A 21,696-nucleotide genomic window follows, 5' to 3' on the forward strand; every position below is an offset into this window, starting at 1 on the left:
GATACATAAAGGTCCAATCCACACAATCAAAGGCCTTTTCTGCATCCAAGGATACAGAGAAGGCCGGATCATCCATGGCTTTTGTTAAATTTAACATGTGAAAAGCCAGTCTGGTGTTGTTTGAAGAATGTCTTTGAGCAACAAACCCTGTTTGGTGCATACCAATAATATAAGGGAGAGTCTTGGCCAAGCGTAAAGCCAATAACTTAACCAATAGTTTTCCATCTACATTGATCAAAGAAATAGGCCTGTAATTTGAGACCAACGTAGGATCTTTATTTGGCTTCGGCAAAACAATTGTTAAAGATTCTGCCATAGTACCTGTAACACAGTGGTCTCAAACTCGCAGCCTCGGGGCCACATGCGGCTCGCCAGGTACTATTGTGCGGCCCGTGGTTTGTACTAGTGCTGTCTGTACTAGTGCTGCCCGCTCTTTACGCCATCCTTCGGCTTCCCCCCCTAGCCTCCCACTCTTACCTTCAGATAATTACCACACCCTGCAGAGAGGATTGCTGGTGCTGTAGCGATCCTTGCAGGCTGCCGTTGTCCTCAGCAACATGTTCCCTCTGCTGCGATCCCGCCCCTGACGTCAGGGGGGGCGGGTCCGCGGCAGAGGGAACAAGCTGCGGAGGCCGATAGCAGCCTGCAAGGGACGCTACAGCACTGTGATCCTCTCTGCAGGCTGTGGTAATTAGCTGAAACTAAGACTGGGAGGCCAGGGGAGAGGCTGGAGGATGCTGCAAAGAAGGGGGGTATATGCAGTGCTTCCGGGGGGGGGGAAGATTTATAAACCACAGTTCTTCAACCGCCGGTCTGCGGACTGGTAACGGTCCGCAGGAAATTTTTGCCGGTCCGCACAGGGCCGGCAAGATTGACTTAATTCAACTTCCTGCCGGTCCGCGCAGGGCCGGCAAGATCAACATCTGAAGCGTGCGCTGGGCCGGAGAGATCTTGGGGAGCCTCCGACAGTGGCTTTCTCCCCTCTCTGCAGCTCTCCTTTACTTCTCAGCGCAGCGATTCACGAAGGCAGCCTCGGGGCTTTTGCTGAGTCGCGGCTGCCTCTGATGATGCAACTTCCTCTTTCCTAAGAGGCAGCGTGACCCAACAAAGGACCCGAGGCTGCCTTCGTGAATCGCTGCGCTGGGAAGTAAGAAGAGCTGCTGGGAGGGGAAAACCACTATCAGAGTCTGGGAAGCTGCTGGGCAGGGGAAAAAAGGGACAGCTTCTACTGGAGAGGGAGAAGGAGAGATGCTGCTGGGAGGAGAGGAGGGAAATGAATCTGGGAAGCTGCTGGGCAAGGAAAAAAAGGGACAGCTGCTACTGGAGAGGGAGAAGGAGAGATGCTGCTGGGAGGAGAGGAGGGAAATGAATCTGGGAAGCTGCTGGGCAAGGGAAAAAAGGGACAGCTGCTACTGGAGAGGGAGAAGGAGAGATGCTGCTGGGAGGGGAGGAGGGAAAGGAATCTGGGAAGCTACTGGGCAAGGAAAAAAGGGGCAGCTGCTACTGGAGCGGGAGAAGGAGAGATGCTGCTGGGAGGGAAGAGAATTACTGCTGGACAGGAGGAGGAGGGAAGGGAGAATGAAAAAAGGAAGGAAACAGCTGGCAGAGAGATTAGAGGAGGGGAAGGGGAGACACAGGCATGAGAAAGTAGAGAGATTGATGATAGGAAGGGGTCAGCAGAAAAATAAGCAGAGAGGGACAACGATGATAGATTTGGTGTAGGAGAGATAAAAATGAAGAGAGCAGTGAAGCTGGAATGAATCATGTAAAAAGGAGAGAGGGGGCACAAGCTGGATGGAAAGGGGAGAGGGGCATAGAAAGAAGACAGATACCATATGGAAGGGGGAGAGGACAGACAGTGGATGGAAGGGGCAGATGCTGGATTGAAGAGACAGAGAAGGCAGACGCTGGAAGGAAGAGAATGAAAAGAAGATTGAAAGCAGAAACCAGAGACGACAAAAGGTAGAAAAAAATAATTTTATTTCTATTTTGTGATAAGAATATATCAGATTTGAAATATATATCCTGCTAGAGCTGGTGTTAGACATAACTGGGGACTGCAAAGCCCAGGCAGTGCTTCTTTAGCTTCCAGCTGGCTTAGGGCGCTCTCTGACCAGGGGGCAGTTGCCCTAGTTGCACTCCCCTAAAACTATTCCTGTCATGTGTGACTGCAGTATTCTGTTAGCATGATATTTCTGTGTAGCATTCTGTAATAATTTGGCTTGTTCAGTTTTCTTGATAGTAGAGGGGATATATGTGAAAGGGAGGGGAGACAGGGGTTTTGTTGATCCTGCTCTGAATTATTTGTATTTATAAAATGACAATTGTACAGAATATTGTTTCTTTTTATACTTTAATAAAATACATTCAATATAAAATCATAACTGAGGCTTGTGTGGATGGGATCAGATGATTTGTGAGGACCGACTCACGGAGATGGGGCGGAAACGGGGTTTTTTAATTTTAGTCCTAGTAGTTTGCCGGTCCACAAAATAATTATTTTTTTTCTGCCGGTCCACGGGTGTAAAAAGGTTGAAGAACACTGTTATAAACTATAAAGAGTTTAACCTGCGGCCCTCCAAGTACGTACAAATCCAAAATGTGGCCCTGCAAAGGATTTGAGTTTTGAGACCACTGCTGTAACACAACCTTTAGTCAGTTGAGCCTGATATAAATTTAATAGATGAGGTAATAGGGTATTTTGAAATGACTTGTAAAACTCTACAGTGAAACCATTACCATCTGGAGCGGATCCAACTCTAACGGTCTTCAACGCTGTTTGTAGTTCTTTCAGTGAAACAGGCATTTCCAGAGATCCCTTTATATGCTCGGGAATTTTAGGTCCCTTAATTAATTTTAAAAATTCTAACCCATCAAGTTCTTTATTTGAACAAAGCTCAGAAGAATATAAAGCTTTATAGTACTTCAAAAATTGTTTTAAGATATTTCCAGTTTGGGATTGAGTTACCCCATTCTCATCTGTAATAGCCACAATTTTTACTTTTCTTTTTTTTTTTGCTTTAAGATAATTAGCTAGTATTCTTCCCGCTTTATTCAAGTTTCCATAATACAGAGCCTGCTGAGAAAACAACTCTTTCCTAGCCATTTGAAAGGACATCTCATTGTATTTGTATTTAGCTTTTAAGAGGGCCTGTAAAATATTTTGTTCCCATTTTGTAGCCAATTGTAATTCTAAATCCTTAATATTTTGTTCCAAATTAGAGAATTCCAATTTAATTTTTTTCCTTACATGTGCCAAATATGAGATAATTTGCCCTTTCATGGCAACTTTGAAAACATCCCATAGTGTTTCTAAAGAGATTTCCTCTGAGGCATTCATTTGAAAATATTCATTCATTTTTAATTGAAATTCTTCAATAAAGTTTGCATTTGCAAGCAATGTATTATTGAATCTCTAAACAGACCTACTAAAATCTTGTTAAACCATTTTAAAATCAATCCAAACTCCATCATGATCTGACAAAATAATTGGATCTATTGCAGATTTTGTGACTTGATGTACTAATTTATCTGACACAAAAACATAATCTATTTGTGAAAATGATTTATGAACATGGGAAAGAATTAGAATAGACATTAGATCATGTGACGGTAGGGTCAACCATTTCTTGTTAAAATAAATAAAAGTTTGATTTTTTGGCAATATAAAGCTCATATCTGAAGAGCAAACAAATCTGGTTCCACCATCTGGCATAGGTAACTTGTGAGAGGTCCTTCCAAGATCCACAAATGTTTTTTAATGCAGCAATAAGAAAAGAATCAAAAATACAGCATCAAAATCATTTAAAGCAGAATTGAGAGAGGCACTTTTCAGGACATGGTTGCATAAGAAAAATGTGCCAAAATTGAACTAGAAACTCCAAAACAAACTCACCAAGTATTTCATTTGGTACTAAACACAATTGGTGGCATAACCTGAGAAGGGGCTGGGCCTCCCACTTTGAGCTTAGCCTCCCCTCAAAATGAACATCTCCATTGCTGTAGCTGGTGGGACATTTTGTTTTTCCATCATCTTGGTCCCAGTTTCTGCTTTTGCCTATCTTCTACTAATTCTCTTTCCAGGCCTCGGAAACCTTGGTTTCATCCCCGCGGGAGCCACTTGAGCCTGGGAGGGATCCCCATGGGAGTCTTTTGAGATTGTGGGGGATCCCTGCAGGAGTCTTACAGGATCTGTGGGATTCCCGCAATCCCCGTTCCCGTGCAGACTTCTAATGGAGACTGTTCCAACTTTGTTGGTAGGGCTAAGAACTTTTCAGTGGTCCCTCATATCAAAAGAAAGAACTGAACTAACACTAGTCATCTCGGAGAATGACTCACTGAAAGTGACATTATTCAGTGCAGAAAATGTGAAAAAGATTCTGCATTGGTACAATAGGCCAGAAGGCAAAGACAAGAATCAATTCCCCCAGACATAAAATCAGAAGCAACAAAGATCAAGGTAAGATCTCCATCAGCATGCTCAAAAAAAAACAGTAAAATTATTAGAGAATATAAAACTTTTTGAAGTTCAAATTAGATTACCATGTGCATAAGGAAGATATATCATTTTACATTCTTTTTAAACCATTATGAACCATAAAATCACCCTGCCTGTGGTCTTTTGCTGCTCAACTTACCCATTTCCCTCTCCCTCCTTTTCCTTCAGATTTATGCTTTCTAGTATTAGTTACCTAAAGTGATAACTTTTTTAATTGGATTTAATTTTGTACAAATAAAACTTGGTTTCTTAAGGCTTTTTGACAAATGCACGCACGCACACACACACAAATATAACTATGCCAGAGCTGCTGTAGAATTTGTATGTTAATCATTACATGCACACACATACACACAATCCTAAAACTTTGTCGTGCTAGAGTCCCTCCAGCTGAACCTTACCGCTCAGGCTGCGCCGTTGCTCAGCACCACAAAGGACGCATGACAGGTTAGAGATGTGGAAATACTGCTGGCTGCCACAGCTCGCTGGCTGCAGTAAAGGAAAGGAGTAGCTCTGTGCCTGAGAGTTGCTGGCTCCAAGCAACAGCAAAATGAAGAGGAAGAAGGGAGCAGGAAGAAAGGCCCAGGGCTTCTCTGTAGCCATGACACCAATATAAAGGTTAAAGCAGATACTCCCACAATGCTGTTCTGCTGCTTAGAGAATTCCTCTTCGGTCTTCTTATGGACAGGAGAGTGCTGACAACTCGACCCCTTTTATTGTGATAATGGACAGAAGCTCAAAACCCATTCAGAAGCTGCCTAGAGAGAGTGGAGTAAACTATTATCATCACTATTATGTAATCTTTAGCTAGCAATATGTTCTTATGCTAATAAAATTACCTGAGTTGGATTCAAAAGTAGGGCTCTAATTTGCTCAAAAGTAGAGAATGACACGGTGGCGGGTTACCCGCAGCTAGCCGCGTTTAGCCGCAGGTAGCCCGCCGAAAAGGGGAAGAAAAAATAGTGGCCTCTGCGGGACGGGGACAAGGCCATTCACCGCCCCGTGGAGCGGTGAATGGACTTGTCCCCGCAGTGAGGCAATCAAGGATCGCGCAGTCCCCGCCATCTCCCTCCCTCCTCCTTACCGCCGGTTGAATTTCTGCTGGTCCGCGCGAAAAAAAGCCTCCTTCCTTTTCCCCTGCTCTTACCGCCATGCTCATGCTGCAGCTACTAAAGCCGACAGGAAGTCTTTCCGACGTCAATTCTGACGTTGGAGAGGACGTTCTGGGCCAGCCAATCGCTGCCTGGCTGGCCCAGAACTTCCTCTCCGACTCAGAATTGAGTCAGAAAGACTTCCTGTCAGGTTTAGTAGCTGCAGCATGAGCATGGCAGTAAGAGCAGGGGAAAAGGAAGGAGGCTTTTTTTTTTTTTTTTTGAGCGGCAGGGAGGCAGCAGGCTGGCTTTGGCTAGGGAGGGAGAAAGGTAGGCAGGCAGGATTTGGGGGTGGGGGTGGGACAAAGTGTAGAAGGCAGTGAGAGGGACATAGGAAGGAGGCACTAGGGGCACTAAAGACATGGGAAGGAGGCACTGGGGGCACTAAATTCAGGAAGGGGCACTAAAGACATGGGGAGGAGGCACTGGGGGCACTAAAGACAAGAAGGGGCACTAAGGACATGGGAAGGAGGCACTGGGGCACTAAAGACATGGGGAGGAGGCACTGGGGGCACTAAAGACAGGAAGGGGCACTAAAGACATGGGGAGGAGGCACTGGGGGCACTAAAGACAGGAAGGGGCACTAAGGACATGGGAAGGAGCACTGGGGCACTAAAGACATGGGGAGGAGGCACTGGGGGCACTAAAGACAGGAAGGGGCACTAAAGACTTGGGGAGGAGGCACTGGGGGCACTAAAGACAGGAAGGGGCACTAAGGACATGGGAAGGAGGCACTGGGGCACTAAAGACATGGGGAGGAGGCACTGGGGGCACTAAAGACAGGAAGGGGCACTAAGGACATGGGAAGGAGGCACTGGGGGCACTAAAGACATGGGAAGGAGGCACCGGGGACACTAAGGACATAGGAAGGAAAGAGGGAGGGAATAGAAAGGGACAATTCTTGGGCCTGAGTGCAGAAAGAAAGAAATGAAAGAAAGGATACACAGACAGAAGGAAACGCAACCAGAGACTCATGAAATCAATCACCAGACAGCAAAGGTAGGAAAAATGATTTTATTTTCAATTTAGTGATCAAAATGTGTCAGTTTTGAGAAGTTATATCTGCTGTCTATGTTTTGCACTTTATTTGTCTATTTTTCTATAGTTACTGAGGTGACCGAGCTTGCGGAGATGGGGCGGAAACAGGGTTTTAAAATTTTAGTCCTAGTAGTTTGCCGGTCCACAAAATAATTCTTTTATTTCTGCCGGTTCACGGGTGTAAAAAGGTTGAAAAACACTGATGTAGAGTATGCCAGCTTTCTTTTTCGCCCAGCCACACGTGTTCAAAAAGCCGCTCGAGTTGATCAATCTTCTCCTCTCTTACAACTTCCTGTTTCCGGTTGCATCAGAGGAGAATATTGAACAAATGAGCACCCGCACGTGCGGCTGGGCGAAAAAGAAAGCCGGCATACTCTACATCTAAGGTAAGATGGAGGGAGGGAGATGGCGGAACACTGCAATCGGTCGGGTGTCTGCTATTTTTGTATCACTGCCTCTGCCTGCGCTCACGTTCCAGATCCACCTGCATTTTTAGTGTGCACAATTGACCTGATTCGAGCTATAGGTGAACATGGGGGACACGTCATTGCAAGGGAGGACACAAGTCAATTGATTTATTTTATGTTCTGTTTTTACTACAGGGCAGAGGCACTGAAACAGATTCTCAGTGCAGTAGTAGTAGGTAGTAGTGGTGGCAGGATTCTCTTCTGTCTTCATGGTGTTTCACAGTACTGAGGTTTATATGGATGCTGCGGGGACGGTGACGGGGCGGTGAATGGGATGGCAGTGGCGGTGACGGGGCGGTGAAAGGGATGGCGGTGACGGTGATGGGGCGGTGAAGGGAATGGCGGTGACGGGGCGGTGCAGAGGATGGTGGGCCGGGGACGGTACAGTGACGGGGACAGATTTTTTTCCCATGTCATTCTCTACTCAAAAGTCAAGAAAGATATTGGCGCGGCAATTTGCATGTATTACCAAGATAATACTTTAAGTGCTTTACTTTAGATATCTGTATTAAAGTTAATAAAATATAACATATAGTCCAGTACATACTATATGTGAGAAATTAAATAAGAAATAACCTTTATAATAGAAAATAATACACTGAGGCCCAGATTCTCAAAACTTTAACGCTTTATCTCATTCAATTGCTGGTCCATATAATTTAATACTTGGAGATTTAAACTTACATTAAGACCAGAAGGAGAATTCAGAGGTGAAGTACCTCTTTCAATTTCTTTCTTCCTTAGGATTTTCTTTATCTGGTTTAGGAAAAACTCACATAAAAGGCCACCAATTAGATTTGGTGACCTTTTCATCAAATGAATTAATTGATCCTAAGATAGGTTTCCATCACCCTATTTGGACAGAATTGAATCTATTTGGTCCGATCATTATATGTGTAATTTTAAAATTAACTAGCAAGAAAATACATTAGGAGTGATAAATCAAAAAAGTTTTAAGAAACTCATGCCAATTTCTAGTAGAGGTCAAATTAATCAGGTTGAATTTTGGGCCCATTATGATTTATTATCAACCTCAGGTCAAGAGACGAACTTTTTATCAGATTGGAATGATTCTCGATTATTAATATTAGATCAAATAGCACCACTCAAAACGTATTTAAAAAGAACATCAAATAAATGGTATGACAATGAATTACTAGAGTTAAAAAGATTAGTGAGAAAGAAGGAAAAAATTTGGAGAAGATCATGCAAGGTGAAAGATAAATCAAAATGGAGATTAGAGATAAGGAATTATAAAACCTTGATTAGGGAGAAACAAACCATATATTATGCTCAGAAAGTAGGAAAATCCAATATAAATAGTAAAGAGTTATTTAAATTAGTTAATCATATAGAAAGAGATTTGTCCAGTCCAGAAGAAAAGCATCTGCCTTGAGGCAATGAGAAGTGTAGATCCTGGAGCAGAACTGAGGCAGTTTGAAGTTGTGGGGGGCTGCAAAGAGGTCTATCTGAGGCGTTCCCCCACAGAGAGAAAATGTGATGAAGGGGCTTCGAATGGAGAGTCCATTCATGAGGCTGTAGAAGACGCTAAGGCATTGTCCACCCCCTGAATGTAGACAGCTTTGAGGAAGGTGTTGTGGCGAATTGCCCAATCCCAAACTTTCAGAGCTTCCTGACCTCTAGAGGGAGGCCGATCTCTTGCCTCCCTGTTGGTTGACATAATACATGGCGACTTGGTTGTCCGTGTGCGAATGAGGACTACATGGTCATGAAACAGATGCTGAAAAGCATTGAGAGCATTGAAAATCGCCCTGAGTTCCAGGAGATTGATGTGGCACTGGCGATCTGTACTGGTCCAATAGCCTTGAGTACGGAGACCATCCAGATGAGCCCCCCAAGCGTAAGTCGAAGAGTCGGTCGTGAGAACCTTCTGATGGGGGGGAGGCGTGTGAAACAGTAAGCCTCTGGATAGATTGGAAGAGAGCATCCACCAACGAACAGACTGTGTCAGAGCAGGAGTGACCTGGATGTGTCGAGACAGAGGGTCAGAAACCTGCATCCATTGAGAAGCCAGGGTCCACTGAGGAATTCTGAGGTGAAGTCTGGCAAAAGGAGTCACGTGTACTGTAGAGGCCATGTGGCCCAGAAGAACCATCATGTGTCTTGCCGAGATGGACGGGCAAGAGGACACAGAATGACAAAGGTGGAGAAGAGCTTCCAGACGCTGCTGAGGGAGGAACGCTCTGAGGTGGATAGTATCCAGAACAGCTCCAATAAATGGAAGAGTCTGAGAAGGTTGAAGATGGTATTTTGGAAAGCTGATCTCGAATCCCAGATTCTGCAGGAACCAAATAGTCCTCTGAGTCACCAGGACGACTCCCTGAGATATGGAATCCTTGATGAGCCAATCGTCCAGGTAGGGAAACACCTGAAGACCATGATTCCTGAGCGCTGCGGCCACCACTACCAGGCACTTGGTGAAGACTCTGGGTGACGAGGCCAGGCCGAAAGGGAGCACTCGGTATTGAAAATGAAGATGTCCCACCCGAAATCTGAGGTATTGACGGGAGGCCGGATGGATGGGAATGTGAGTGTAGGCCTCCTTAAGATCCAGAGAGCATAACCAGTCGTTCTTCTCGAGGAGGGGATACAGGGAAATCAGGGTCAGCATGCAAAATTTTTCTCTGACCAGAAACTTGTTGAGCACCCTGAGATCCAAAATAGGACGCAGATCGCCCATCTTCTTTGGAACAAGGAAGTACCGGGAGTAAAATCCCTTGTTCTGTTGAGCCACAGGAACTGGCTCGATAGCTCGAAGCTGCAGCAAAGCTTGAGCTTCTTGAAGAAGAAGGGCGGTCTGGGCAGAGGAGGAAGGATACTCTCTTGGAGGATGTTCTGGAGGAACCTGATGGAATTGAAGAGAGTATCCCTCCTTTATGATGGAAAGGACCCAGAGGTCGGTGGTAATAGTCATCCATCAGTGGTAAAAATGATGGAGACGACCTTCGATAGGGGGGAAAACGGGAAAGGGCAGAACGACTGAAGTTATGCTCTTGAGGAGAAAGTCAAAAAGGCTGAGGAGCCTTGGGTACAGCAGGTGGCTGAGGCTTCTGTTGCTTCTGAAGATGTTGTCTCTTGACAGGCTGACGAATGGTAGGAGCCTGTTTCAGTGGAAAACGCAGTTGGTAAATCAGAGGTGGGCTTGAAGGACGAGGAGGAGCTGGCTTTGGCTTAGGGCGGAGAATAGATTGGAAAGACTTCTCGTGGTCCGAAAGCTTCTTGGTTGCTGCCTCTATGGACTCATCGAAGAGGTCAGTACCAGCACAAGGGACATTAGCCAGCCTATCCTGTAGATTGGGGTCCATGTCGATGGTCCTGAGCCACACCAGGCGTCGCATGGCCACTGAGCAAGCAGTAGCCTGAGCAGACAGCTCAAAGGCATCATACGAGGACTGAAGTAGTTGCAGCTGAAGTTGGGACAATGATGCCAGAACTTCCTGGAATTCAAAATGTGCCCGAGGATCCAAGTAGGACATGAACTTGGGAAGTATGGATAGAAAAAATTCAAAATAGGTAATGAAATGAAAATTGTAGTTGAGGACTCTGGAGGTCATCATAGAGTTCTGGTAAATGCAACGACCAAATCTGTCCATCGTCTTGCCCTCCCTGCCCGGAGGGACAGTGGCATATACATGAGAAGGATGAGAACGCTTCAACAAGGACTCCACCAGAAGGGATTGATGGGATAATTGTGCATTGTCAAACCCCTTATGATGGACCGTCTGGTATCTGGAATCCAATTTCCCCGGAACAGCTGGAATGGAGTAGGGAGTTTCCAGACAGCGGACAAAGGTTTGATCCAACAGCTTATGAAGAGGAAGCTTGAGGGATTCAGCAGGAGGTTGAGGGAGATGTATGGTCTCAAGATACTCCCTCGAAAATTTGTACCCAGTGTCCAGTTGAATGTCCAAATCAGCTGCCATCTGACGCAGGAAAGAGGAAAAAGACAGCTGATCAGCCAAAGCCTGGCTTCAAGAGGGACTCGAGGACGTCGAGGCCGCTTGATCCAATGAAGACGAGGATCTCGATGGAGAAAAGGACCCTATCGTGTCCTCGAGATCCGGCAGTGGAGGGGTCGAAGAAGCCAGTGGAGAATACTGAAGAAAAGGCTGCTTCCGATGAGGTGAGGCATGCCTGGACGAGTGCTTCGAAGAATGTCTCGATCGATGATGCGAGCTGTGCCTTGAAGCAGGCTTCGACAAACGAGACGAATGTGTCTTCGCTGAAGCCCCCAGAGAATGGATGGCGCTAGAGGCGGTGAAACGAAGCAGAGGTGGTTGGTTTGAAGAACCAAGAGGCACTCGCAAAGACTCGAGTCCTTGCATCGAGTGGATAGGTTCCAATGGAGGCACTCGCAAAGATGCTGCTCCTTGCATCGAGTGTATCAGTTCCAATGGAGGCATGGGCAAAGATTCTACTCCTTGCGATGCATGCATCGATGCCAGACCAGACACTTGCAGAGACTCTGAACCCTGTAGAGAGTGTGCGTACGACTGAGGCACAGGAGGCGGCTCGACCTCGCGGGAGACCTCCGCATGCCCAGGCTGGATTTGAGAGAGAAGCTTCGGCCCCATTGTGGTAAAGAGCTGAATGAATTGCTTCTCAAGTAAAGTCTGGAACGAAGCCGACAAGGATGGATCCGCGTCACCAACGGGACCACCTGCATGGGCTTCGTGCTCCCTCGAGGCAGTGTGAGAGTGCTTGGACTTAGAAGCCTTGGGCACTTTAAGCACTACCGGGGGAATGGGCTGCTGCGCTATCTGATCTGAAGACACCGCAGCCGGCGTCAAAGACAGAGCCGGTACAAACGAGGCAAGGTTGATGAGGCTCGGAGCAGAAGATGTGGAAGCCTGGAGAGCTTTGGATGAAGTCGATGGTGAAGCACCCTTCGATGACGAAAGCTCCATCGAAGACTCCATGCTGTAAAGCTGCTCTCACAAGATGCAACAACGCTTGAAAGCACGGGCTGTAAGTGTTGAGCAAGGCCGGAACGATTTCGGAAGGTGTTGAGGCCCAAGACTCCGAAGGCAGCGTCTATGAGGGTCTGTCAGCGAAATCGCGCGCTGGCACTTGGAACACTTTTTAAAACCGGTCGCAGGCCAGGACATAGGTCGAAAATGCTCTGACACAAGATCGAATCTGCGGGGCTGCAGCCACATGGCCTGCCCGGTCGAACGGACGGAAGAAATTTTTTTCTTTTTTTGAAAAACAAGAAAAGCACGACAAAAATCAGCGATTCTGAGAAAAAGAACCCAAAACTGCGGACTTAAGAAGGCACAAATGAAAATACTTCACGCAGAGAGTCGAACACGGACTTCTCGGTTCCGCGGAAAAGTAAGAACTGAGAAGACACGCCCTGCACTGGGCGGGAAGGCACTCGCGCATGAGCAGTGCGGGCGACTCGAAACTTCGAGTTTCTTCAAGCAAGACTGCTTGTGAGACGTCCACATCGGGGCTCCGTTGGATCACGTCACCCATTTGTGAGAATACCTGCCTGCTTGTCCTGGGATAACACCTGTTATGGTAAGTAACTGTGCTTTATCCCAGGACAAGCAGGCAGCCTATTCTCACATATGGTTGACTTCCAAGCTAACCAGAATGGGATGATGGGAGTGTTGGCAATTCAGGAAAATAAATTTTGTAACACTGCCTGGCCAAAATGGCCATCCCGTCTGGAGAAAACATTGAGACAATAGTGAGAAGTGAAAGTATGAACCGAGGACCAAGTGGCAGCCTTGCAAATTTCCTCAACAGGTGTAGATCTGAGGAAAGCTACTGAAGCTGCCATTGCTCTGACCTTATGGGCTGTGACGCTACTGTGTAAGGGTAATCCAGCCTGGGCATAGCAGAAAGAGATACAAGCAGCCATCCAGTTGGAGATGGTACGTTGAGAGAGAGGATGATCCAACTTGTTTGGATCGAAAGAGACAAAAAGTTGAGGAGTGGTTCTGTGTGGTTTGGTACGTTCCAAATAGAGGGCCAAAGCACGTTTACAGTCCAGAGTATGAAGAACTGATTCTCCAGGATGAGAATGAAGCTTTGGAAAGAACACTGGAAGAATAATGGATTGGTTGAGATGAAATTCCGATACCACTTTAGGAAAGAATTTAGGATGAGTACATAGGACCACCTTGTCAGGATGGAAAACAGTGAAAGGTGGATCAGCAACTAAAGCTTGCAGCTCACTGACTCTTCTAGCAGAAGTGAGAGCAATGAGAAACACCACTTTCCAAGTGAGAGACTTGAGATGAACCGTAGCATTGGTTCAAATGGAGGCTTCATCAATTGAGCAAGAACAGCATTGAGGTCCCAAACCATAGGAGGTGGTTTGAGAAGAGGATTGACATTGAAAAGTTATTTCATGAATCTGGAAACCACTGGATGAGCAGAGAAGTATTTCCCTTCAATAGGCTGATGGAAAGCCGCAATTGCACTGAGATGGACTCGGATCGATGTAGACTTGAGGCCAGAGGTGGATAAGTGCAAAAGGTAGTCCAAAACAGAAGATAAGGAGGAATGTTGAGGCTCCTTATTATGAGAAAAAGAAAACAACACATAGAAAATCAAGTCCATTTTTGGTAATAGCATTGTCTAGTGGTAGGATTCCTAGAAGCCTTGAAAATGTCTCTTACAAGTTGAGAAAACTGAAGAGGAGTTATGTTGAGAGGTACCCAGCTGTCAGGTGTAGAGACTACAGGTTGGGATGAAGCAGAGATCATTGACTCTGTGTAAGCAGAAATTGAAAAACTGGTAGAAGGCATGGCTCCCTGCTGCTGAGTTGAAGAAGAAGGGAGTACCAAGGTTGTGTCGGCCACCGAGGGGCAATCAGAATCATGGTGGCATGATCGTTGTTCAACTGGACCAGAGTCTTGAGAATGAGAGGGAATGGAGGGAACGCATAGAGGAAGAGATTTGTCCATTCCAAAAGAAAAGCATCTACCTCGAGGCAATGAGAATATATCCTGGAGCAGAACTGAGGCAGTTTGTGGGAAGCTGCAAAGAGATCTATCTGAGGATTCCCCACTGAGAAAAAATGTGATGAAGAGGCGAGGAATGGAGTGTCCATTAATAAGGTTGCAGAAGACGACTCAAGTTGTCCACCAAGCAATTTTTCGCCCCTTTGATGTAGACAGCTTTGAGGAAGGTGTTGTGACGGATTGCCCTGTCCCAAACCTTCAGAGCTTCTTGACAAAGGGAGTAAGAACCCGTCCCTCCCTGTCTGTTGACATAGTATATGGCGACTTGGATGTCCATCCGAATGAGGACTACCCGGTCGTGGAGAAGATGGTGAAAAGCGTTGAGAGCCTTGAAAATCGCTCTGAGTTCCAACAGATTGATGGGACATTGATGACCCGTACTGGTCCAACGGCCTTGTATAACCATCGAGATGAGCGCCCCAAGCGTAGGTTGAAGAATCTGTCGTGAGGATCTTCTGATGGGGGGCATTTGAAAAAGCAAGCCTCTGGAGAGAGTGGAAGAGAGCATCCACCAACAGAGAGACTGTTTCAATGAAGGAGTGACTGATATGTGTTGAAAGTGGGTCGCAAACCTGCATCCATTGAGATGCCAGGGTCCACTGAGGAATTGTGAGGTGAAGTCTGGCAAAAGGAGTCACGTGTACTGTGGAGGCCATGTGACCTAGTAGTACCATCATGTGTCTCGCTGAGATGGAAGAGCGGGAAGACACTGTATAACAGAGTTGAAGGAGAGCTTCCAGACGTTGTTGCAGAAGGAATGCTCTGAGTTGGATAGCCTCCAGAACAGCTCCGATGAATTGTAGATTCTGTGAGGGTTGAAGTTGGGATTTGTGAAAGTTGAGTTCTAATCCCAAACTGTGTAGGAACCACTTAGTCCACTGGGTAGCTACAATAACCCCCTGTGATGTGGAATCCTTGATGAGCCAGTCGACTAGGTAAAGAAACACCTGAAGACCATGGTTCCTTATAGCTGCTGCTACCACCACCAGGCACTTGGTGAAGACTCTATGAGATGATTCCAGACCAAAGGGTAGCACTCTGTATTGAGAATGCAGACGCTCCACCCAAAATCTAAGATACTGACGGGAGGACGGATGAGAGAGGATGTGAGTAGAAACCTCCTCGAGATCCAGAGAACAAGAAGCACTCATTCTGATCTATATTGAAAAAGATTCTCAGATCGCCTGTCTTAGTTGGAACTTAGGAAGAAACGGGAGTAAAAAACCCTGCTCGGCTGTTCGAGGGAACTTCCTCGATGGCACAGAGACAAAACAGAGCTGTAACTTCCTGAAGAAAAAGGGCAGTCCTGAATGGATTTGAAGGATAGTCTCTTAGAGGAAGCTCTGGTGGAACCTGAGGGAAAGGAAGAGAGTGTCCAACCTTGATTACTGAGAAAGGACAGAGGCAGAACGATGGAGGTATGCTCTGTTAAGACAGTCAAAAAAGGCTGCAAAGCCTTAGGTGCAGCAGAAGTCTGAGGTTTCTGTTGCTGCGGTTCCTTGAAAGGGGCTCGTTTTGCAGGAGCAGACAGTGGTTATGGTCTGACAATGGAAGCAAAAGATGTTTTATTGTCCCACACTTCCTGGTGGCAGCCTCTATAGATTCATGAAAGAAGCCATTGCTCTGGCAAGGAATGTTAGCCAGACGGATCTGAAGATTAGGAACTATGGTAATGGTGCGAAGCTAGGCCCAGCGGTGCAGTGCTACAGAGAAACAGTGGCCCTAACCGACAGTTCAAGGCATCATATGACTGGAGAAGATGCAATTCGAGTTGTGATAGAGTAGTAGTAACATCTTGGAACTCAAAATGTGTATGTAAATCCAGGTGTTTCAGGAAACCTGGAAGAAGATCAAGAAGGATCTTGATAAAGACGGTGTCCAAACTTGTCTATAATCTGACCCGTCCTTTCAGAAGGAACAGTAGGATAGACCTTGGAATGATGGGTTCCATTCAAAAGGAATTCCAGAAGGGAGGGATTGGAGAGATAATTGCGAATTCCCAAACCCTTTACAATGCAGAGATCTATACCTCGAGACCAGGATGCCTGGAACAGCAGGTATAGTAGAAGGAGTCTACAGACAACGGTTGAAAGCTTAAGATAAAAGCTTGTCAAGAAGAAGCTTAAGTGACTCTACAGGAGGGTAAGGTAGATGCATGACTTGGAAATACTCCTTAGAGTATTTAGAACTAGCATTGAACTGAATTTTCACATCATCAGCTGATCCACCAATGCCTTGGCTCGATAAGGGCTCGATGACCTCGAGGTGCCTTGAGCGGAGAACAAAGGTAAAGCCTCTCTGGAGAAGTGACAATCCAAAGAATATAAAGATTTGGAGGAGGCAATGGAAGCAGCTGATTCCTCAGGATCCGGAGCGGTGACCTGGAGTGAGGAGTTGGGGGCCTCGAAGAACTGAAAAGTCTGGTATGAGGCCCAAACGAAGAAGGCTGCCCTTAGAAGATTTGCACCTCAAGAGATGTCTCAATGAACGCTTTGATCGGCAATGAGAGTGATGCCTGAAAACAGGGATCGAGGAAACTTTGCCCTATGTATGGAAACAGGCAACACTGCTGGTGAATAGATAGGGCTCGAAGCTATAGATTGAAACTCAGTAGTTTGGATCGAGAAATCTCGAAGCACTCACAAAGACTCTGTTCCTTGTATGGAGTGTGAAGGTTCCAATCGAGACACTCGCATAGAATCTACTCCTTGCATCAAGTGTGTAGATGCCAAACCAGACACTCGCAAAGACTCTGCTCCTTGCATCAAGTGTGTAGATGCCAAACTAGACACTCGCAAAGACTCTGCTCCTTGCATAGAGTGTGGAGGTTCCAATCGAGACACTCGCAAAGGCTCTGCTCCTTGCATCGAGTGTGTATAGGCCAGACCAGACACTCGCAAAGACTCTACTCCTTGCATAGAATGCAAAGCTTCAACTCAGGACACAAGCAGGGACTCAACCTTGCGGGAGCCTGCTGATTGCCCGGGCTGAATTAGAAGAGGCATTGTCGAGGCAGAACCATATTTGCTCAATAACTGAACAAATTGCTGCTCCAACATGGTCTGGAGAGAAGCCTGCAAAGGTGGATCTGCGTCTGAAACCGGACCACTTGCTGAGGCTAAAGACTCCAAAGTGGCAATGTCCAAACGAGGATGGGCTGATCGAGAAGGATGTCACCGAGGAGTTTATGCTGAAGAATTTCTCCAAGAAAACTCGATGACATTGAAGGACTCGAGGTTGAAAGGTAGCCCAGCGCTTGCACGACTTTGGATGATGTACAAGCCCTATTCGTGAGAGAAATCACATGCTGGTAGTGGCTACACTTCTTGAAGCCCGTGACCCGCCGGAACATAGAAGGAAAGAGAGCCGCAATGAAGTTGAAGCCCGCAGGCTGCGGTCACACGGCCTAGCCCACCAGTCAGTCATTGAAGAAAAATAAAAAGTAAAATAAGTCTTTTCTTTTTGTTTTTTTTAAACTGTACAGAAAGTAACACAGCGATTCGCGAAGAAAATAAACACAAACCGTGGTGAGAGAAGGCACAAAGTAATAAAATTAAACGCAGAGAGTCAAAGACGGACTTCTCAGCTCCACGGAAAACTGAGAACTAAGGAGACACGCCCTGTGCTGGGCGAGAACACAAACACACTCGCGCATGCGCAGTGCGGCTGACTCGAAACTTCTGGTTTCTTCAAGCAAGTCTGCTTGTGAGGCTTCCGCATCGAGGCTCCGTCGGTGATTTCACTCATATGTGAGAATAGGCTGCCTGCTTATCTTGGGATAACTCAGGCATCCAATTTTGATCTCATTCTTTTTTTTTTTTTTTTTAATGAATATGGGAAAGAAGAAAAATTAGAGACCATTCAGCTGGAACCCCCTGTCTCACTGAAGAGAAACCTCAACAGAAGAAATAGAATTGCACGGTCACAGCCAGAATTCAGGAGCTAGTTGAATAGCGACCGTCCGCCTGCTGGAGATAGAGCATACTGAAGGTGCAGGAGGCGTGCCAGCTAATAGGACCACCTGTTAATCAGTTTCTCTATCTCCACCTGCTGGTAGATGTGTGCTATTCCACTAGTCTCTAGATTCATCTGCTGCTGTTGCTAAGGAATAAGAGGTTGTGGTGTGAAACTAAGGAAACATGTCAGGCTTAGTACAGAACAAGATGAGATTGATTCTGTGGTTTTCCATGCTGGGAAGGGAGCTGAGCAAGTATTGCAGCCTCATTATGGAAGTACAGAGGAACACACACACTGAACTCCTCTGAATAGGTACAATTTACTATATGGTAAAAGAAAGTAATAATCCACAGGTAATACAGTTTGATGCATGCTCCCTAATAGACTGTGGAGGAGTGTCAAGAAGAAAAAAGAAAAAAAAAAAAAAAGGTACAGTTCAGTAGAAAAATATAGGGCTCATAATAAAAACAAACAAACGTCTAAAATGTGGCCTAAATGGGTACTTGGATGATTAAAAAGCCTGATCATTCAAGTACCCACAACCAAAGCTGGTTTTAGATGTATCTAAAACCAGCTTAGGCCTTTCCCCTGCCTCTAAACGCACAGAGCGAAAAGAGGCGTTTTTAGAGGAGGGGAAAGGGCGGGAGGTGGGCTAACCTAGACTTAGGCGTACAGCAGGTATAACCAAAACTTTAGGCAGGTTGTCTAGTCGGCACTTATACGTTTTGACTTAGACCAAGTCAAAACAGGTATAAGTGCCAAAAAAGGGCCCGCTGAGCTGATGGTGACTGCCGCGATCAGCTCAGCGGCCTGACAGCCTACCCCCCCCCCCCCCCACAGCAACCATCACCGCAGGAAAGATGGCTCATCTCCCCTGGCGCGATGGCGATCACCCCTCTACCCGAACTGCAGCAACCCGAGGCAGGCGAGATGCCCAATCTCTCCTGTCGCGGTTTGTCGCAGTTCAGGTAGAGGGGTGATCGCATTGCAGCAGGGGAGATAGCCAATCTCTCCTGCCACGATGCATCACCCTGACTACAAGATTGGGCAGAAGGGAGCCCAACCCCTCCTGCCCGGCGAACCCTCAACCCTCCCCGGCGACTAGATCCAGGCAGAAGAGAGTCCAACCCCATCTGCCCAGCAACCCCTACCCCGCCAACTACGATCTGGGCAGGAGGGAGCCCAAGCCCTCCTGCCTAGGTGACTCCCCACCCCGCTGATTATGATCAGGCCAGGAGGGAGCCCAAGCCCTCCTGGACCAGCGACCCCCCACCCCAACTAAGATCTGGGCAGGAGGGAGCCCAAGCCCTCCTGCCCAGGTGAACCCCCTACCCCCCACCCCCACTAAGATCCGGGAAGGAGGGATCCCAGGACTTCCTGCCCTCGGTGCACCCCCTCCCACGATCGTCCTCCCTAAACCTACAATCGGCCCCCCCACCCGTGACCCACTGCCTAAGGCCCCTGCCCACTGGAGGGGCCTAAGGCTACTGGGCTGATTCTGGTTGGCCCAGGTGCCTCAGGCCCCACCTGTAGGCGGGGTTTGAGGCGCCTGGGGCCAATCAGGATGGCGGGCCTGCCAGACGGACGGGCTTGGGACCCGTCCGTCTGACCAACGTATTTACAGGTACAGGGAGGGGGGTTGGGAGTGGGGGGGTAGAGGGGTCGGTAGAGGTTTGCGGGGTCGGTGAGCTGATCGTGGGTTCAGGGGGAGGCGATCGTGAGAGGGGGTGCGCCGAGGGCAGGAGGGCCTAAGATCTCTCCTTTCCTGGTCTTAGTAGGGGTAGGGGGGTTGCCTGGGCAGGAGGGCTTGGACTCCGTCCTGCCCAGATCGTAGGGGTGGGGGTCTCCGGGCCAAGAGGGGGTGGGGGTCTCCGGGCCAAGAGGGCTTGGGCTCCCTCCTGCCCAGATCGTAGTCGGCGGGGTGGGGTTCGCCTAGCCAGGAGGGGACAGGTATGGTAGACCACCCAAGCATCAAGATAGACAGCTTTAACACTTTCTAGAATAACAGATATCATTTCCATTGTAAGGAGATATCTGAATCCTAAATGTGAAACTGAACAGTGTAACACAATTTATATGACCATTAAGCAAACCTCATGGTAAGAACAAATTGAGGGAGAGAATCAGGAACAAAGTATTAATGACACTTTATTTTGGATGGGGATTTTGGTTACAGAGAGAGATCCTATAACATGTTGTTTCAGAATTAGGTTCAACAAAAGTAAGGTAGTCAGACAAAATGAGAAACAATTTTCTAAACACAAGCATACACCTTTCCAGCCTCCTAAAAATCCAAAGGTAGTTCAGATCACAGAAGTAAAAAACTTGAAACAGATCATAGAAATAGAGAGGCTCAAATGCTTGAGTAAAATGGGTTAAATTACTGTGAAACGTTTGCACAAGAGCGATTGCTATGCTTGTGTCACTGGGCGTCCAGTGGCCCAAGTAGTACCTTTCCCTTTGGTATAGGAAAAGAAGAACCACAGAAAGCAGTAGATGATGACACTGTATCAAGACACTAATGCCTGGGGAAAGAGAGAATGCCAGGCACTTTCGCGGATGTTACCTGCATTGCACTTAAATGATAGAAAGGTGCCACCTGTGTTCTCCATGGTAAGTGGGAACCACACGGCCTGCCTCTCACGGAAGGAGGAAGAGGTCACATAGAACCTGGGTGAACTAAAAACTTGCATTAATACCTTTTATGTTACAGGAAAAGAAGAACTACTCTGCTCTTATGGTGCCAAGAGCTGTTGTGGTAGTATTGTGGAGGGAAGCTTCCGAGACCGATACTTCCCCCAAAATGGAAGGGTATTTGTGCATTTGTACAATTGGCTATACCATTCACATTAGCATTTGAGAAAAATCAGAGTGAGACACACACTAGAGTTAAATGAAATACACTAAGCACTTGTTTTGATGATAGCATATACATAGATGCTATAGGGCACAGGTGTCAAACTCAAGGCCTGTAGGCCGAATGCAGCCCGTCTGGTTGTTTTATGCGGCCTGTGGTGCGATGCCCCTGGTGTTAACTTCTGGCCGGCTCCCTCCTCCTCCTCACTGCCACAGTGTGCACAAAGCTGCGAGCGGCAGCTCCTCGCACGTCTCATCTAAAAGCATTCCCTTTGACGTTGCTATATCAGAGAAGGCTTCCAGTTCAGGCGCAGGATGTGCAGCTTTGTGTACACTGCAGCAGTGACGAGGAAGGAGCTGGCCAGAAGATAACACCGGGGGCATCGCACCGCGGGTCGCATATTACAGCCAGGCGGGAGCCGGCCAGAAAGTAAGACACCCGCCGGAGGGAGGCACCTAGTTGAGGCACCGCATGGAGGGAGGGAGACAACAAAGGTAGGGGTAATGATTTTACTTTCAATTTAGTGATTGAATTATGTCAATTTTGAGAATTTACACCTGCTGTCTATATTTTGTACTGTTCAGGAAGAAATGCATTTGTTTCTTTTTCTCTGGGGTTGTACTTCATGCAGAGTCTTGAATCTTAGGGTTTCATTTGTATATATTAGTACTTTTAGTTTTTGGTCCTATATTTGAATAGGGGTTATCTGTGTTCTGGTAGGAATGAATGT

The 21,696-nt window shown here is 46.9% G+C and overlaps 1 protein-coding gene across 1 annotated transcript in view; it reads right to left on the bottom strand.

The window, feature by feature from the left end:
* TMEM67 (transmembrane protein 67) overlaps window positions 1–21,696 on the bottom strand; it is a 959,807-nt gene that overhangs the window by 912,741 nt on the left and 25,370 nt on the right. The window contains exon 2 of the mRNA XM_033932787.1: window positions 4,900–5,256. Coding sequence (XP_033788678.1) covers window positions 4,900–5,101 — 202 coding nt within the window. The 5' untranslated portion in view covers window positions 5,102–5,256. The remainder of the gene's footprint in view (window positions 1–4,899; window positions 5,257–21,696) is intronic.

This window comes from Geotrypetes seraphini, chromosome 2, assembly GCF_902459505.1.
Source record: "Geotrypetes seraphini chromosome 2, aGeoSer1.1, whole genome shotgun sequence".
Lineage (NCBI taxonomy): Eukaryota > Metazoa > Chordata > Amphibia > Gymnophiona > Dermophiidae > Geotrypetes > Geotrypetes seraphini.